The 18,507-nt window shown below is 38.1% G+C and overlaps 1 protein-coding gene across 9 annotated transcripts in view; it reads left to right on the top strand.

Annotated features, from left to right (window-relative positions):
- Nucleotides 1–18,507, top strand: part of LOC140729085 (nuclear factor 1 B-type-like) — a 289,370-nt gene that overhangs the window by 189,565 nt on the left and 81,298 nt on the right. For 8 of the 9 annotated variants that reach the window (XM_073048423.1, XM_073048420.1, XM_073048422.1 and 5 more), the window contains 3 exons: nucleotides 2,708–2,822; nucleotides 4,044–4,162; nucleotides 18,185–18,313. In XM_073048423.1, the coding sequence (XP_072904524.1) occupies nucleotides 2,708–2,822; nucleotides 4,044–4,162; nucleotides 18,185–18,313 (363 nt within the window). The remainder of the gene's footprint in view (nucleotides 1–2,707; nucleotides 2,823–4,043; nucleotides 4,163–18,184; nucleotides 18,314–18,507) is intronic. The other variant, XM_073048426.1, reaches the window with a different exon arrangement.

Below are 18,507 nucleotides of genomic sequence, written 5' to 3'. Positions count from 1 at the left end.
TTCGCTATGGAAGTAACTTATCATGACTGTCAAACTCAATGGAATCAAGGCAGCCTATTCCCAAAGCTATCAAATCCTTGTCTCTAACCAATTTTTTTTGCAATTAAGTTGTATTTTAGCCCATGAGCCATCTCACTTCAATACTGCATGCGACCGTACGTGATTGAACTACCGTCTTTGCCTGCCACATTACATCTGTAGGACATGTTTAAAAAGGCCAAAGATTTCCTGCAGTTGCAAATCATGCTATCCTTTGTCACCTCTAAAGTTGGTCACCTGTATATTCCTTCTCCACTTTGAACTACCTGGGCTGACTATTGCTGCTTTCAGTGAGTATGATCCACAAATGCCTCATTCTCTCTGATGCTATGGAGTGTGGCTCAGTGGCTGATTACTGTTCTAACATGGCAATACTCTGTAGAGAGTCAACTTTACAACACCTATTCCAATGAGGTCTCAGTAAGTGCTGTAAATCCATGATCATACACATTTTATTTTGTATATTTTACATAAATTTTCTTGCACTACCATTACCTGCACTCTAACAAATGCAGATATTGATAAACTTGAACAACCAGATGCACAATCTAAATCGAATATAATATATGTGATTAATTTATAGAAAGTCATCCTTAATCCCAAGAGAATACATAAAAGAAATTCCAACTGCATCTTGTTGCCAGTCTTCTTCTAAGATGTAATTCTGATTGAAGCCTAACATCATGCTGTTGTAGGTTTCATGTTTCACTGCAGTCTTACAACTTTCTACCCGCTGCTTGCCCATCTCCGAATTTGAGTCCTTTTATCACCAATTCTGCCCATCTTCATAATTCTGTAAGAGTGTTTACAGTCCATTTAAAGTTAAAAAATCTCTCTGTTCAGGCTATTTGAAATTTTTGATGTTGTGTTCCATGCTGTGATGTCCTGTCTGATCATGGGATGGACAATTAAATTCAGGCTCAGCTTGCAAAGCCCAAGTCCCTTGAATGAAATATTTTTAAAAAAATGTTAGTTCAGATCAATTCTACATGCCATGAGAGGGTTAAGTTTCTCCACTTACCTGAAATATTTCTCAAACATTCATTAACCATTCCCATGGTCGTCTTATTCAGACCATCACACCCCTTATGCTTTCAAATCAATTATTATTTTCTCTGTTTGCAACCAATGGTCAACTGATTGAATCATGGTTGTCCATTTATTATTTTAGCTGCATTAGAACAAGATATTGCCTAATTATTCTTCATCCTTTGATTAATGGTTCGTGGTTATAACTCCTGGCGTTATCTGCATTGTGCAAACCTGCAGCATTTTCTCCATCTTAGCAATAGTTTCAATATTACTTCTTTGACAATATTCATGATATCTTTTTGCATCATCACTACTATGTTAATACCCATAAGCTCAATCTTTGTATGTAGAATCTTGAGGGTAAAGTCACATATACTGGTATGACTATTCTTTCATCTCTCAAATGATTTATTTCTCTACACTTTGTAAAAAAAATGAGTTATTTTTCATTTTTACACTCTATAGTTATTCCATATGAACTTCTCTCAGTAATAGAAGCATTGTTGCCTCTTGCTTTTATTTACAAATTGAATTTCTCTGCTAATAGATGAATCTTCATTTTTGTTGAGCACTCTTTAACTGTAGGTATATTATTAATTTGGATATTAAGTATTTCACATGTTCAAGTTTACCATCCAATTATTTATCCAGCAATGGGATATCCCTTGACTTTTGGATTTCCATACCCCACATCCACACAGTTGACTACACCAATCTTACAGGCTTAAAATCACAACAGCCTTTTCACCTTGTGTGTGTGTAACAGGTAAACTTCGGGCAGTGACCTTCTTTAATAAATAGATCAGGTCCTGAGACACAAACTGTAGTTTTGATAGGAATTAGTGTGTGCTCCATACACACTACAAGTTTCACATTGCTGGAGCCAAAGAATCCAGCCAAATACATTTGGAATTAATTTCCTTGGACTGAGAGGAACATGGCAAGTTCACTATTGAGCCCTACAAAACAAATGTAGGCTGCTATCACTCTGGGACTCCCACAGATCGTTGTTTTGACACTGCCTCTCCCTGCTTGTGGATAGAGTTCTCCAGGAGATTCAGCTTAGCCCTGGGATATCCTTCACCATCTGGTCTTCGAGACCTCCACCCACCCTTGCACTGCTGAGCTCTGCAACTTACCAGGCTGATCAGAAATTGGTTCTAGATTACAATGGTTATTTTTTTTACTGTGATTATGTGCAACTAGATAAATAAACTTGACCCTATTGACTTTAGAAGATGTTATCAGCCAGAGTTATGATGCACCTTGACTATTCTGCTTTGATGCTCCACTACAAAGCAGAAACTTGTAAAATTGTTTCTGATTAGTTTTGCTGATACAAACTTTGTAGCTATTTGAGATAGCAAAACCTTTGAAAAATAATGAAGAAAAAGATAAGGGCAAAAGTGAAAACGGTATATGCTAGTCTTGTTCAGAAATGTTTATGGTTTCATCTGTATATCTTATAATAATCAAACTATATTGTCTTAAAAATAGTCCATGTTGTGTTCTTCTTAACAAATTCTATTCCAAAGCACAGATGTATTCCAAATAATTTTATTTTTTGTGAACAATATATAATTATTTTTTTCAGAAATATTGACGATCATAATTCACAATTGTTTTATGTTTTCAGTGGCTATAACACAAGGAAGTGGGATTAGTTATAACCTTGCAGAGATTCAAAGCCAACCGTTCTACCATGACATAAACTCCAGCCTACAGAGGTCACTGTCTTCCCCACCGGGCAGGTAATTTCATTGATTTAATACATTTTCTATTTATATCATCAATACCTGCAGTGGCGTATGGAAATGTATCCTGAAAACATATTTGAGTCCTCTCCAGCTCTTCAGCTATTATTCAATAAAGTATATCGTAGGGCAAAATAATTTGGTCGTAAGTGTTCTCTATGAAACGATATTTGTTAAAAGAAACTTATATCTCCCTAAACAGAGATGCTCACTTCAACACTATTAAGTTGTAGCCTAGAGCCACAAAAAGGACCCAAAGACACAGGAGTGGTGGAAATTTATCCATGGTCACGTGTGCAAAATGCATAATATTATCGGTATGAGCATTGAACTCTGCATGTGAAATTCAACTCCATTGACTTCAAAGAAACTGATCTGTAGTAGCAGCATACAAAATACGTAGTTTAATATTTTGTGCATATCACAGAGGATAAGCTTCTCATCTTTACCTGCTATCAGCAAGGATGAGTGGCATAATAAGTATCAATTGGATGAATGACTTCAAAAGATTGGAGTTCAGATCTCATGCTGCAAATTTAAAATATTGATCACCATGGAATTTCCAGGGAACCATAAAGCTCTCAAGATCAAGAACAATCTTCAGTGAAAAAGCCATTATCATCTTATCGATGAAGCTGATGGTAGACAATAAGTGCCAGCCTTGCTAATAATATCACACTGAATGAATGAATATCTGAAGAAAATGTAACTGAAGAACAATAACATTTCTCTTTACACTGTCAGCTTTCCTTTCCACTATTTTTCTGTATTCTAGACCAGAGGGAGAGCTTTTTTTTCACCAAGTGTATTATCTAGCACATTCCTCCACATCAATTTTCCTTGACTTAATAAGATTTTTCTGGTTATTTTGGCACAAGCTTTACAGAAAGTTAAAACAGACTGATGTAACTTTTTAACAAATGCCAATTTGTACTGCTGTGATTGATGCCATTAAGTTGCTGCTTACAGAACAAAAGTGCACTTACTTCTTTACAGACAGGTATGATGCTCTTTTGGCTCTCTGAAAATTTGCTGCTGATATTTGGGACCAGAAGACAATTCGTAAAAATTCTATTTACTTTGAGGTCATTCTGACATTTTATTTGGATTTCCGACAATGTTTATAGCTGAATTTTGCAAAATGCACTGAAGTTATTTCCAAGAGAACCAGCAATCTTATCAGCACACCTTCATCTGAATTATGTGTTTGTTTACCAGCAAACGGCCCAAGACCATCTCTATTGATGACAGCATAGACACCAGTCCAACTGGAGAATTCTATCCATCTCCCAGCTCACCTACCAGTGTCAGCAGAACATGGCATGAAAGGGATCAAGGTTAGTTCTTGGAGTGAGCTTGATGCATTGTGAAATATAAAACAGATTACTGGTGTACTTCCGCTGACACTTAGACATAAAATGAGATAAAGTATAAATTATGTTCCATGCCAAGTGACAAGAACTAAGAGGATGATTCATCATATTGAAAGGACTTGGCCAGAATAAGATCATAGCTGTATGTTAAGGAGTTTTCATGCAATTTTCCCACTGCAATCATCCCAGATTTACAACTGATGTTACTAAAAAAGGAAGAGCCAAAGCAAAAGAAAACATTTTCCTCCTGATGAAGCTGAACAACAATGTGATACTATGAATGGATAACACGTACACCCCCAGAAGCTTAAAATTGCTGCGTTACATTAGCATGCATTTATATAGCAGCATGGGTGCCATTCATCAAGTCAAGCATTGTGAATTCTAGATCTTAGCATCTACATAGCTAAAGGCCAGTGGCAGTGTGCTGAAAGTCAAAGAGGAGCAAGTGCCTACAGGACCAGGTACCTGGGCATGCCAGTGAGAACAAGGTAACGCTGCATGCGAGTTAAAATTCGCATTCTTAAATTACAGGGATATTTACAGAGGATACATGTTGACTACTGACTTGGAAAGCACCTCAGTGGTCTAGCAGTTAAAAACATAAGCTTGAAGATTTCACACCAATGAGGTGATTGAGAGGCAGATGTGTTGGTGTTGTGGACAGGAAGGTGGGTGTTCTGTGTCACCCAAATGTGGATGCCTAAAGCCTTTGAAGGCAATGCCAAGGTCAAATACCATGCCATTAGCTAGAAAAGTGGAGATAAACAAGTCAAAGTCAAAGTTGAGTTTATTATCATTTTATATAACTACATGTACGAGAGGAGAAAGTGTCCACAGCAGGGGTGATTGATAAGTTCGTGGCCTATGGTAAAACAATATGAGTTATTAACTTCAAACTTTCTGCATAGTCACTCACCCCTGCTGTGGACAATTTCTGGTGGTCCAAGATCCATATGCTCCATGACTGCTGGACTAAGTGTGTAAACGTAGGAGGGGACTATGTTGAAAAATAAATGTGCCAGGTTTTCTAAAATTGACTCTTTTTGCTTAGGCCACAAACTTATCAATCACCCCTTGTATACAAATATGCAGTGAAAAGGTTACTTGGAGTGTCATCGCAGGCTCATAGCATCAGACACAAAATCCACAAACTCACAAGAAAGACATAAATTTTGCAAGAAAAATGCAAGTCCTTTGTAAGTTAAAGTGGTCATTGTGTTGCTTTATTGAGATATTGATGAAGATTACATGGGCTGGCAGACTGGTTCAAGAACTGAATGGTTGAAGTGAAGTAACTGTTTTTGATCCCAGTGGTGTGGGATTTCAAACTTCTCTTGCCTGATGGTTGCTGTGGGATGTTGGCATGCCATGGCAGGGATCTTTTATGATGTATGTGACCTCCTTGAAGCAGCACCTCCTGGATGCACTACCAATGGTGTGAGGAATGTGCCCGTGATGTATTTAGCTGAGTCCAGTACATCACTAGCATATCCAGAAATAGACATATAGAGTAGTACCAGAATGCTTTGACTTTTTTTAATATAGGGGACACCCAGTCTAGTTAAGTCTTAGACAATGACCAGCAAAAGGATGAAACAGTGTCCAGAGGCTATGTTGGGAATTGGAATTTATAACAGTGGTTTTAGTCTTTCCAATTAGATGACACTTTTAACCTTCAGAGTCTGCCTTTATGGACTAACAGCATGCCAAATCAGAAAGTGGAGACCTTGAGTGAGGTGGTGGTACAGCAGATTTGGCTGTTGTCAACATGGATGCAGAATCTCACACTGGATAAGGCATAGCTGAGACGTAGAGGGAGAATGTTGGTCATGACTTTTGAGAGTCTAGTGCTGACAGAGTCGCGAAGCAGTCACCTGAGATATCCATGCAACAAATGGACAAACGGGTAGAGCCAGCCTGTGGCAATGCAACCAGCAAAAAGTGTGGAGGAACAAAACATGCAGATTGTTCGTGAAGTGTAAAGGGGAAGGTGTTGCCATGGTCACCATCAGAAAGGATGCTGTTCCTGTGCCAGGGACCAAAGTTTACTCCCAGAACTGTGCATTAGTAGGAAATGGGACTACCTTAGATGGGAATTACGGTCTGTATGGATCAGGTGATTCATATCAGGTGTGGATTCCATGCTGCGTGATTCTCTGCATTTAGAGTTTGGGTTAACCGTCATTAAAAAATTACTGTATACTTTCAGACATTGAAGCAGCAGTTGAAATAGAGTTATAAGATGATAGTTATATGCATACTACGGTATGAATCACATTCAGTGCCCAAAAGCAAGATAAACAGCCAAACAGTTCATTCTTCACAAGCTGATTAGTAAGAACAAGTATCACAACCTCATGGAATAGTTGGCACAGAAAGTGGATTGGCAGCCCATTGAGTGTCCTATAATGAAATTAATCAATGAAGATTCGTTGACTCTAAGGGTTTTCCCAGTTAGACATTTTTATTATATAAATATATTTCATTGGAACTCTAGAAAATTTAACTAACATACTATTTATACATATTATACAATTTGTATACAGGATCAAACTGCATAGTATTCAGAATGTTACATTATTGTAATATTATTGTGTTCTCAGTTTTAATGTTGTGTTACATTTGACTGCAAATATCCTGCTTGGCCAGGCTAGCAAGATTAGATAGTTATTTAACAGGTTATTAGTTCTTTAAGCTCCAAGTATAATATCAATTGAATATGACCTAGAATTAAAGTCAAACATGGCACATTAAATTGATGACTTTTACTTTTTTTAAAGTACCAACTTGAAGGGTCTGTCTTCATCTTTTACTTGGATGCTGCTTCAAAGGTACTTCCAAGACCAGAACACCCACATCAAGGAGCCTCACTGTTCTTGACATTGCACTGAGATGGGCATTAGCCTTTATCCAGAGTTTAAGGAGGGCACTTAAATTCAGAAAAATATAATTACTCAATAAATCCAATGAAAATCAGATTCCTTTTAAAGATAATGAAAAATCATAGCAATATTAATGGTTAATGAAACATAGAGATATTAGGTTTTCTATACTCTTGACCTTCTGAGAAAATTTGAATTGGAAGCAGGAGTATGTAAAATGGCCTCGCAGATCTGTTTTAACATTCCACAAAATGACACAGGATTACTGTCCTACTCATTCAAAGATCCCAGCATGGAAAGTACAAAAATCTACAATCCATGGTATTAATCAAATTCCCTTTATTTTAGTATCAAATGGCCAGTCATTTATTCTGAATTCATGAGAATCTCCAAAATGAGGGCACTTATTTTGTTTGTCAGAATTTTGTCTGTCTCACTGAGATCACATCTCATTTCTCTTAGCTCAGTGAACATAGCCATTCCCACCTACTTTCTCCTCATTGGGTAATCACCCCATCCTAGAAAACAATCTGGTACTTCACAGTACTGTTGTACCGACTGAAACTCATGCAAATTGATTTTCAGATACAGAGACCAAAACTGCACACATCGCTCCAAAGTCTCATCAAAGCTAAGCACAATCTCAGCTATTGTGGAAATACAAAAAAAAATCTGCAAATGATTGTAGTCTGAAACAGAAACAGAAAATACTGGAAATACTTAGCAGGTCAGGCAGCATCTGTGGAAGAGAAACAGAGCTAATATTTCAAATCAGATGCATTAAGTCTGAGCATTTCCAGAATTTTGTGCTTTTATTCCAACTAAACTGCATTGCTTTTTCCAATCCAATCTGTGAATTAAAGGTTATTAAACTATGCACTTTCCTAATCACTGCTGTACCTGCATGATCACCCTCTGCCTCTCAAAAACCAGCATGCCAGTGTTCTTTGTACATTATCATTTAAACCTTCTATTTCTGTTATTTCTATTGAATCGGACATTGTCAGACTGTACCAGTGCATTGACGGAGTGTCCACCTTGACCTTCTGCTGCCTCCTTGCCCTTTTTGCAGACACTTTGCATCTTCCTCACAGTGTATTTTCCCACCTAACTTTGTAATATCAGCAAATGTGGATATATAACATTTTTAAATTTAAGCCATTAGTATTTATTATGAATAGCCTGTATCTGACCCAATGACATCACACCAGTAATGGTCTGGCAATTTGAAAACCATATATTTATCTTTGTACTGATTCTAGTCTCTTAACTAATCCATGGTACTACTTGAACCCCATAGGCCTTTAATTCTGTGTTTCTATATTGGACTATAACAATAATAATAATAATAATCACCTTGTGGATTATTGTAATTATATTAAAATTAACCTATTTTATCCTGCAACTATCAATAAAAAAGTTTTCAGGAGATAATACAGGGCTAAAGCAGAAATATTTATAATTATGAGGTAAAAGTAATTTTAATTATATTTCAGTAAATGATGTGGGTGCTCAGTGCATAGAAGGTTAAATTAGATTGAGTGCAATGTGAAGGTCTCTCTCAAAGAGATAACTCCTTACAAGATATTAATTTCTTCAAACTCACTTGATTCATTTCACTAAATGGAGGTGTCTAATTAAAGTAATCTTCAAGATGGAAAGGGCAAAAGTTTAAGGAGTCTTTGAAATTGGTTATAGAGTATGATAGATTGAATCTTTATCCAACAAGTACACCAGTTTAACTTTTGACATTTTCTCCCTTGTGAAGCTTATTTATTTTGTTAGCTATGGCTTCAGTCCCATTGTTTTGACTGGAAGATGAACATAATCTGTTTTTAGGATGTAGCTATGCTGGTTTAGTGTTGTCCCTCTTGATTTTTAAGCTTAGTTTATGAGCAGTTAGTCAAGATGAAATCCAGTTCTAAAAATATTATAAGGACATTATCATCTTACGTGGGGATGATTGACTTTGAAACTGTATGCGGCAATCTGTGATTGGCATTAGTTTATTTTTGCTTAAGCTGCTACAGATACCAGTATGTGTAACCAGCCTGACTGGGCAACAGCACATCTGAAACAACCTTTCTTCACAGCATTGCTTTAAAACTGCTTAGCAACTGGATCTTCAACTGTCTGAAGACCCCACTGTGTCTTAACATAAAAAATACTTACACTCACAGGGGGGGGAGGCTGTCAGGCACTAAGTTGCATTATGCTTGGGAATCAGTCTATTTAAATTTCTGCCTGTAAACACATCATCCTGCTGGAAATACTGCTTCAAATGATGCACTCGCTCAACTCACGAAAAGTTTCAGAGTCTACTTGTTCACTAACGGAGTGGAACTCATGAATCAATGCTCACAAGGCAATTTATTAATAATGGTGACTTTTAAAAATATTTTAAATGATATTAACTATGACAAATGCCAAAATCTAGTGAACAATATATTATTTATACTTCAGAAAAATTGTTCTAACACAAAGAAGCTTTGACAACCCAAGAACAGCACTTGTATGTTGTACGGCCAAGTTTTAAATACCAGTCCTTTGTGACTTACTGCAGAACTGCTGGACCTGAATAATAATTACTAGCGGACAAACTAATATTCCCCACCCGTTATTAAGTTTACACAAAAGATGTTTGTCAGTGAGTCACCACTACCTTGGCCAAAATAGTTTTGCAGTAATTCAGCAGTTTGATAAATTGGTGCCTGTAATAAGCATGGCCAGAACACACAAAAATGAAATGCACTTGCAAATAGTTAGCAATGTGTGAGTAAGAAGAATAACTGTAATTAGCAGAAACTCTAGCTTAAAAGGAAAGTTAGGAGAAAAGAGCAATGAATCTGTGCAGGAAACATATTAAATGGAGTAGACTATCTGGGAGTAATAACCAGGGAGAATTCTAATCAAGCACTTTGGGAATGCTTGAAAGTAAAATAGTTGAATCACTTTCTCTGCTAATTTTATCTGAAGGTTCTGTTTAATTTTCATTCAGTCTTGCAACAGCAGTATTTGTCAGTAAAAATGCCTACTGTCAGAGTCATGTGACACTTTTATATTAATTCCAGAAGAGTGATACTGAAGGAGAGGCCCACAACCCCTGGGCCGAGCTTTGTGACCAAACCCGATTTTTCTTTTGTTACCCAGCGACTGTACAGCACCTATTTTCTAGCAAAATTCAATCGTGCCTGCCTTCCTGCACCCTCCCCCCCCCCCATTCCATCCCTTGTAATACGCAAGGATTTCAAAGCAGTAGCCAGGTTTTGATCAGTAAATCCTGCACAGCAACTGGAGACATTTACTCTCTTGAATCTGCTGAAAAGCTTTCATTTCTTCTTTGTCAACTTCAGCAAACCAATTTGGAAAGTAGACAATGGTATGGATAGGTTAGATAGCCATAGCCTTTCTCCCCAGAGTATGGAGTCTAAGCTAGGAAACGAAGATCTATAGGGGATCTGAAGGGCAGGTTTTCACACAGAGGGTGGTGGGTATATGGGAAAAGCTGCAGAGGAGGTGGTAGAAGCAGAAACAATTGCAACATTTATATGATACTTGGACAGGCACTGTACATAAATAGGGAATGTTTAGATGTATATGGCTATGCACAGATAAATGGGATTAACTAAGATGGGTATTTTTCTTAACATGGATGAGTTGAACTGAATACATGTTTCTGTGTTCATAATCTACAGTGCTGAGCAAAGGCCTTGTGCACATACACAGCTGGGGTGTCTAAGACTTTTTCACAGTACTGTATTTATCATCGTGGAGCAAAATGAGGTTGTAAATCTGGCGGAAGCAAAGGATGTTGAGAATGGCAAGGGTAGGGAACGACAGGATGGGTGTGAGGCAGGTGGCAGAGAAGGACTGCCAGGAGCATGTGGTGTTGTGGGTGCAGACAGGCCCATCCCTGAGATACCAGGCAAGGTCATTCGATTCTAAGCAATTGGTGTATTGGTCATTATAGACTGTCTCTCTGGTGCTTCCCACTCCTTCCCCTTCCCCTTTTCCCAACCATGGTTCCCCTCTCCCTACCCCCTTCCCACTCTCAGTCCACAATTGAAGCCCACATCAAAATCAGGTTTAATCAGGTTTGACACTCAATCATGTCATGAAATTTGTTTTTTTTAATGGCAGCAGTCTAGTGCGATAAACAAATTACTACAGTACTGTGCAAATATCTTAGCCACCCTAGCTGTATATATGTGCCTTAGTCTTTTGCACAGTAGTGTATGAAGATGAAGAATTAGAAGTATCATTGCAGTATGCTTATTTTTGATTGCCTTACATTGTTAAGTGTGTTGTTTTATTACATATTCTGTTGGCTTGATCTGGGACTACATGCCTTGTTACAATTATATACGGCATGCTGAAACCACACCTGAAGTAATGCGTACAGTTTCAATTTTCTTGCCTAAGTCAAGATATACTTGCTAGAGTTGAGAATCTGTCAGACAGATCTATGGGATGTCAGTATTGTTGCACAAGGAGAGCTTTAATAATCTAAGACTATATTCACTTATTTCCATAGGAATATAATTGAAATATATAAAAGGAATAAAATTCAAAGGGCTCTGTAGGCTGGGTGTGAGGAGAAAGTTACCCGGTTGAGTTGTGAGTATGCAAAGAGATTATTTTTGTTTTGGAAAATAGGGACTATAGGACATTTTTTCATGAATTTAATAGGTAATGAAGGACAAATGATCTTTACTCAGAGTAGTAACTGTAGGAAAACTACTACCCTGGAAATGTTTGTGAAAAATAGTTTAAGTGGTTTCAAAAGGAAAATAGATAAGTTCATGAGAGAAAATGAAATAGGAAGTTGGAGTGGAGGAAAAGTCATAAGAAGGTACGCAATCACAATCAAATTGTGTTCTGTTTGTATGTTGCATATACTGTAGGATAATTTACTGCCCATTTAGTTTGTAAGTGGTTGAGGCAAAAAACAATTAGATTTTTCCAATTATAACGTTTGTTATGGGTAAAAAAATTTAAAAATAACAAATCATTTGATATTCCTTTCCCCATGTGCAGCCATAAAGTATTTGCTTCTTATCAAGGATACTTATGCTGTTGTAATTGCTTTGGCTACAGATTTAAATAATGATTTGAATATAATCAAATTTTTTTTTAATGAAGATTATTCCAGGTAAAGTTTTACATTCTGTGCTTAATTTTCATGGAAAGGAACAAATCCAGAGCTACTTTTATAGTTAAATCTTGGGTTGAGCTGAGTTAGCTATTCTGCCTGAGTCAGTGGTGCTTAGATGTCTCCAGATACAGAGCTTCTGCTTGTGTTGTTCAACTTTACTAAAACAGTTGTGGTTGAGTGTGTCCCCACAAAGTCATTACAATTCTTCTGCAGTCATAATCCCTGGATGAACCATGAGATCTACAATCTTCTGAGAGTCTGATGATCAAGTAAGTTACAGGAGCTCCAAGTGTGCTCTCCTGAAAGTCATCTCAAAGGCAATTCCAGACAACTTGATTCAATGAAGGATGCTGAACAGTTGTGTTTGAGCTTGAGTACTTTCACCTACTGTATTGTACAGTTAAATCAAGTGACATAGGCGACAACAGGGCTTCGCTCCCAGATGAGCACAATGCCTTCTATGCTCACTTTGACCGTCAAAACATGGAGGAACCATCACAAACGCCTGCAGCCTCAAATAATCCATGATTTCAGTATCTGAGGCTGACATACAATCAGACTTGAGGAGGTTGAATGCATGAAAAGCATCTTGCCAAGATGGGAATCCTGGCCAAGTATTAAAGACTGTGCTGTTCAACTGACTGGAGAGTTCACTGAGATCTCTGACCTCTCACTTCAGCAGTCTAAGTTACCCGCCTGCTTCACGCTGGCTTCAGTTATACCAGTGCCCTGGAGCAATTTGGTGAGTGATGGAGTGTTTTGAGTAGTTGGTGATGAAACATATCAACTCCTGATTGAGAAGTGACTTGGATCCGATCAAATTTGCCTACCGGGGCAACAGTTCTACAGCAGATGGCATCTCATTGGCTCTTCACTTAACTCTGGAACATCTGGACTGCAATGATGCATACATCAGGATGTTCTTTATTGACTACAGCTCAGCATTCAATACCATCATCCCCTCAAAGCTAATCAATAAGCTTCAAGACCTTGGCCCCAAAACCTCCTTGTGCAACTGGAACTTTGATTTCTTCACATGCAGATCCCAGTCAGTTCAGATTCGCAACAACATCTCCTCCACGATCTCCATTAGTACAGATGCACCACAAGGCTGTTTACTTAGCCCCCTGCTGTACTTACTTTACACTTATGGCTGGGAGGCTAAAGCACAGCTCCAATGCCATTTTCAAGTTTGCCGACTGTCGCAGGCTGAATGGTACCATAACAACAACCTCTTACTAAATGTCAGCAAGGCCAAAGAGCTGATTATTGACTTCAGGAGAAAGAAACCAGAGGTCCAGGAGCCAGTCCCATTGAAGGATCAGAGGTGGAGAAAGTCAGCAATTTTAAATTCCTCAGTGATATTATTTCACTGGGCTTATTCTGGGCCCAACATGCAAGTGTAATTACAAAGAAAGCACGTTAGCGCCTCTACTTCCTTAGGAGTTTGCAAAGACTCAGCATGCCATCTAAAACTTTGACAAACTTCTATAGAATTGTAGTGGAGAGTATATTGAGTGGCTGCATCACAGGCTGGGATGGAAGCACCAATGCTCTTGAACAGAAAATCCTACAAAAAGTAGGGGATGCGGCCCAAGCCATCACAGGTAAAGCCCTCCCCGCCACTGAGCACATCTACGTGAAATGCTGTTGCAGGAAAGCTGCCTCCATCATCAGGGAATTCACCCCTCCTTCCCCCGCCACCACGAGGACATGCTCTCTTCTTGTCTCTGCCATTAGGAAGAAGGTACAGGAGTCTGAGGACTCACACCATCAGGTTCAGGAAGAGTTATTATGCCTCAACCATTAGGCTCTTAAGCCAAAGGGTATACCTTCACTCAAATTCACTTGCCCTATCATTGAAATGTTCCCATAACCAATAGGCATATTTTCAAGACTCTTCATCTCATGTTCTTGATACTTATTGCTTGTTAATTTATTATTATTTCTTTCTCTTTGTTTTTGCACATTTTATGGTCTTTTGCACACTGGCTGATTGCCTAAGTAGGTGCAATCTTTCATTGATTCTGTTGTGATTATTATTCTATGGATATATTCAGTATTCCCACAACAGAATGAATCTCAGGGTTGAAAATGGTGACATATCCGTACTTTGATAATAAATGTACTTTATTTGATGCAAATAAAAAGACAATAAGCAAAAACATTGTTCTAACTGGATGTCATAGCCCAAATATGCAGTCATGCAGCAGATATTTTCTATAACGACATGTCCCCATTTGGGTGTAATTCAGGTCACAACTTGTGACCAGCAAAATAAAGAGCACTTTATGTTACTTGTTTGCTTGTATTTTGTGGTCACGTTTGATGTATCAATTGTTAACAATGGTCATTTGACACAAGGCGTGTCACTTGCACATCATAAGTGCCAGTAATAATGTTGGATAAATGAGGTCTGAAGAATGTTCCCTTCTTGCATCTATGAACAAATGAACATATTAAAGAAGCCCGAATTCATTCAGGACAAAAGAAACACCCTTGAGTGCCAGTCCTATCAAGATCCCAATTCACTGCATTCTGCCTTTGACCCAATGGTTGCAATATCCTCAGTCTGTATTACTTAAATAAACATGACGTTCATTCCATGAAATCTGTGACAAATACAAGATATTCTCCATGTCTAACATGGAAGTATATTGCAAGTTCTCTGAGATTGTACAGTTATGTTGCTGAAGCTGTTTGATGTGACAGAACTGTGGATGTTACTTCTGCTTAGGCACTACAGCACACCAGAGAGCTGACTTCTCCACATCCTCAATGCTGTAAGGTAATCAACAAACACCAATATCAAAGTTGGGTGTATCTAATATGAATCATAAGGATTAAAAGGAAACTCAACCCCAAAGTGTTGGTCTCCATGTTCCCATTACTCTGTCCTTGATACTCTAAACATCAGCTTAAACACAAGTGACAAACACAATTGAAGCAAAATGCCAACTAAATTTTGAATCCAGGTAAGACCAAAGCCATACCTCACTTTTGTGGTGCTTTGTCTGAATAAACACTTTGGCACCTTGCTCCCCTAATGGATGCAGCAGTGGTCCAGGGTCTGCATTCTGTGAGAAAAGAAGTTGAGAATGAGATGTTCAGCTGTGAGGATAAGTATTACAAGCATTCCATCATTATTGAACTCTGAACTTACTATGTTCTACATTAAATCAGAGCTCACATTCATAAGTACTCTTTCCTTTGGAAGACTCTGACCATTGTAGAGGGCCTTTATAGAGTGCTGTTACATTTGGCTGTTGGTTACTGCCTTTTTCTTCAAAAAATATGAATGTTAAAAATATATCAGATTATTAGTATATAATGTTGAATAACAAAGGATATGTAAAATATTTGTGTAAGTAATGGAAATGTGTTTAACCACATACTGTATATGTGGGATATGTTTCTGTAGCTCTGATCTTGGTTATACAAGGAAGGTTCTTAGATTTCTTCTTGAACTGGGACTAGGTCAGAATCAGAATTATATTTATTACCACTGACACACAGAATGTTATGCAATTCGTTATTTTGCGACAGATTTTATGTCTTCCGTAAGACATAAAAATTACAACAAACAAACAAATAAAATCACAATACTAAAAGCTACAACAAATAAACATACAAATAAATAATTAGCGAGAGAGGAATTCCGAGGCAGCGTTCTGAGGTTCCTGCCCCATTCAGAAATCTGATAGCAGAAGGGAAGAGGTTGTTCATTAAATATTGAATATGGGTCTTCACACTCCTGTACTTCTTCCCCGACGGTAGTAATGAGGAGACGGCATGTAGTGGATGGTGGTTGTCCTTAATGTGTGGTGATACTCGCAGGCTGTTCTCAGCACATCTTAGGTTGTGTTGGTTGTTAACACAATCAATGCATTTCACTGTAAGTTTTGATATGCATGTGATAAATACTTCTGATGGATACTGCGTTCTTGAGGAACCGCCTTTTGTAGATGTCATTGGTGGTGAGGAGGGTTATGCCTGTGATGGAGCAGACTGACTTTACAACGTGAGTCTGCATCCTCTTTTGGTCATATGCATTAGAGCTTTCATACCAGGCAGTGATGCAGTCAGTCAGAATGCCCTCCATTATTTATCTGTGCAAATTTGCAAGAATCTTGGATGACATACGAAATCTCCTCAAACTCCAAATGAAGTATAGCCACTGGCATGCTTTTTGGGATTGCTTCGGTATATTGGCCCAAGGATAGGTCCTCTAAGATGTTGACACCCAGGAACTTGAGGGAGGTAGCAATTTGCATTGACTTCTTTGACCACGTCATTTTCCAATGCCATATTCTGATTGGCTTCCTGGAACGTTCTTCTTTAGGAGTGCTCAGGTCTGCCTCTGAGAAGTGAGTGCATAGTCACTGTCTGACTATCTTTCCATTTTGAGTCCCTCAACTAGCATAACAACTTCCTTCAAAACTTTGAGGAGGCATCGACCATTCATTTTACTAGTCAGAGCACATCTTTGATAGCTTTCAATAGGTACGTTTAATGTCAGAGAAATGTCTACAATATACATCCTGAAATAATTCTTCTCTGGAAATATCCACAAAACAGAGGAGTGACCCAAAGAATGAATGACAGTTAAATATTAGAACACCAAAGCACCCCCCCCCCCAGGTCTCTCCTCCCAATCATATGCAGCAGCAAAGCAACAACACCCCCCACCACACCAGCAAAAAAACATCGGCACCCCCCATCAAGCACTCAAGTGTGCAGACAGCATCAATAAAGACACAGACTTGCAGTATCCCAAAGACTACTCGTTCACCTGGTATTTGGCATACTACAGACTCTCTATCTCCCTAATAAGGGATAAAAGGGGTGTCCCCGTTTCACAGCGAGAGGGGAGACATAACAAAGCAACTCACTGATTTGTGGTGTTAAAATTTGTATCCTGTGTGATCCTCCTGAAGTTACTGGTTCTGGTGGGAAGTTTTCATGAAAAATACTTTGATCACATTCTTCTGGTGGACAAATCATTACACGGAATACAATGAAAAACTGGCAAAGATCTCCGAACGATGTTATTTTCCAGTGCAAGTGAATTTCTATCTTCATGTATGCATTTCCAAACTTTCAGTAAGTGAACTGAAAATAATTTATTGAGGACAAGTCAGATATGAATCATTAAACTCCCTAATTTCACAGTCAGCAAGTTAGTGTGCAAAATGATCATCATAGTAAAAGCACAATTACTTCAACTCAGATGTTTTTCTGATGATATACAATAAAAAAAGATATAAACCTGTTTCTTTTCTGTCTGAGCTTTTTAACAAATCGAATTTCAAATGGTAGACACAAATAATTCTTCAGATGCTGAACATTTTATGCAACACACACAAAATGCTGGAGAACAGCAAATCTGGCAGTATCTATAGAAGGAAATAAACAGACAATGTTTTAGACTGAGACCCTTCTTCAGGACTGGAAAGGAAGGTGTCAGATAATTTATTGTTGTTCCTGAGACCTTATTAGTTAACGTATTCCCTAAATTGGCTGCACTTCAATGTAATCATGCAAAATGCCATGATCTGTTCATTCCTTTTTTGAGTTAAAAGATGAAATAGCAGCAATATTATTTTCATTGAAGGTTGTAATAATTTTATTACTGTGTCTTTTGCTTTTAGTTTGCTGATGAATAATTCTGGATTGTTAGGGTGAGAAGAGTAAGCCAAATAATAGTTTTTGCATCTTAAGAATGATCCCATTTATTAACCATATTTCACTGCTATTTTTGTTTTGTTTGGCTTTGGGTCATTACACGCACAGGTGATTGACAGCAACTGACCCAAAAGTGGTAATAGCAGGTTCTCCAGAGATATAGGCAAAATTGTACTGAAACAATACGCCTTTCTAAAGTGGCCTAATACACCTGTATATAAGTATTTACCTGTTTTCATATTTCTATCTATGACTTGGTAGAAATGTCATCTCCTACAATGAAGAAGCCCGAGAAGCCAATATATAGTGACCCCACATCTCCACAAGGTTCATCACCACGACTGAGTACTTTCCCACCGCATCATCACCCTGGCATCCCAGGACACAGTGGTAATTCAATTCATACTTTATCTGTGATTTAAATAAATGCAAACAAATTGGAAAATACAGTTGATGCACCATCCTTTCAGGGTCCTTTTGATGATGCACATTACATTTTCCTCTTAAGCAGGTTGGGGAGATTTCATTTCAACCAAGAACATGTCACTTGACCACTTTAGCTGTTGCACAGTGCAAAACCATAA

Source organism: Hemitrygon akajei, chromosome 6 (genome assembly GCF_048418815.1).
Source record: "Hemitrygon akajei chromosome 6, sHemAka1.3, whole genome shotgun sequence".
Taxonomy (NCBI): domain Eukaryota; kingdom Metazoa; phylum Chordata; class Chondrichthyes; order Myliobatiformes; family Dasyatidae; genus Hemitrygon; species Hemitrygon akajei.
Note: the sequence above shows the minus strand (reverse complement) of the source record. Positions and strands in the feature narration are given on the sequence as shown.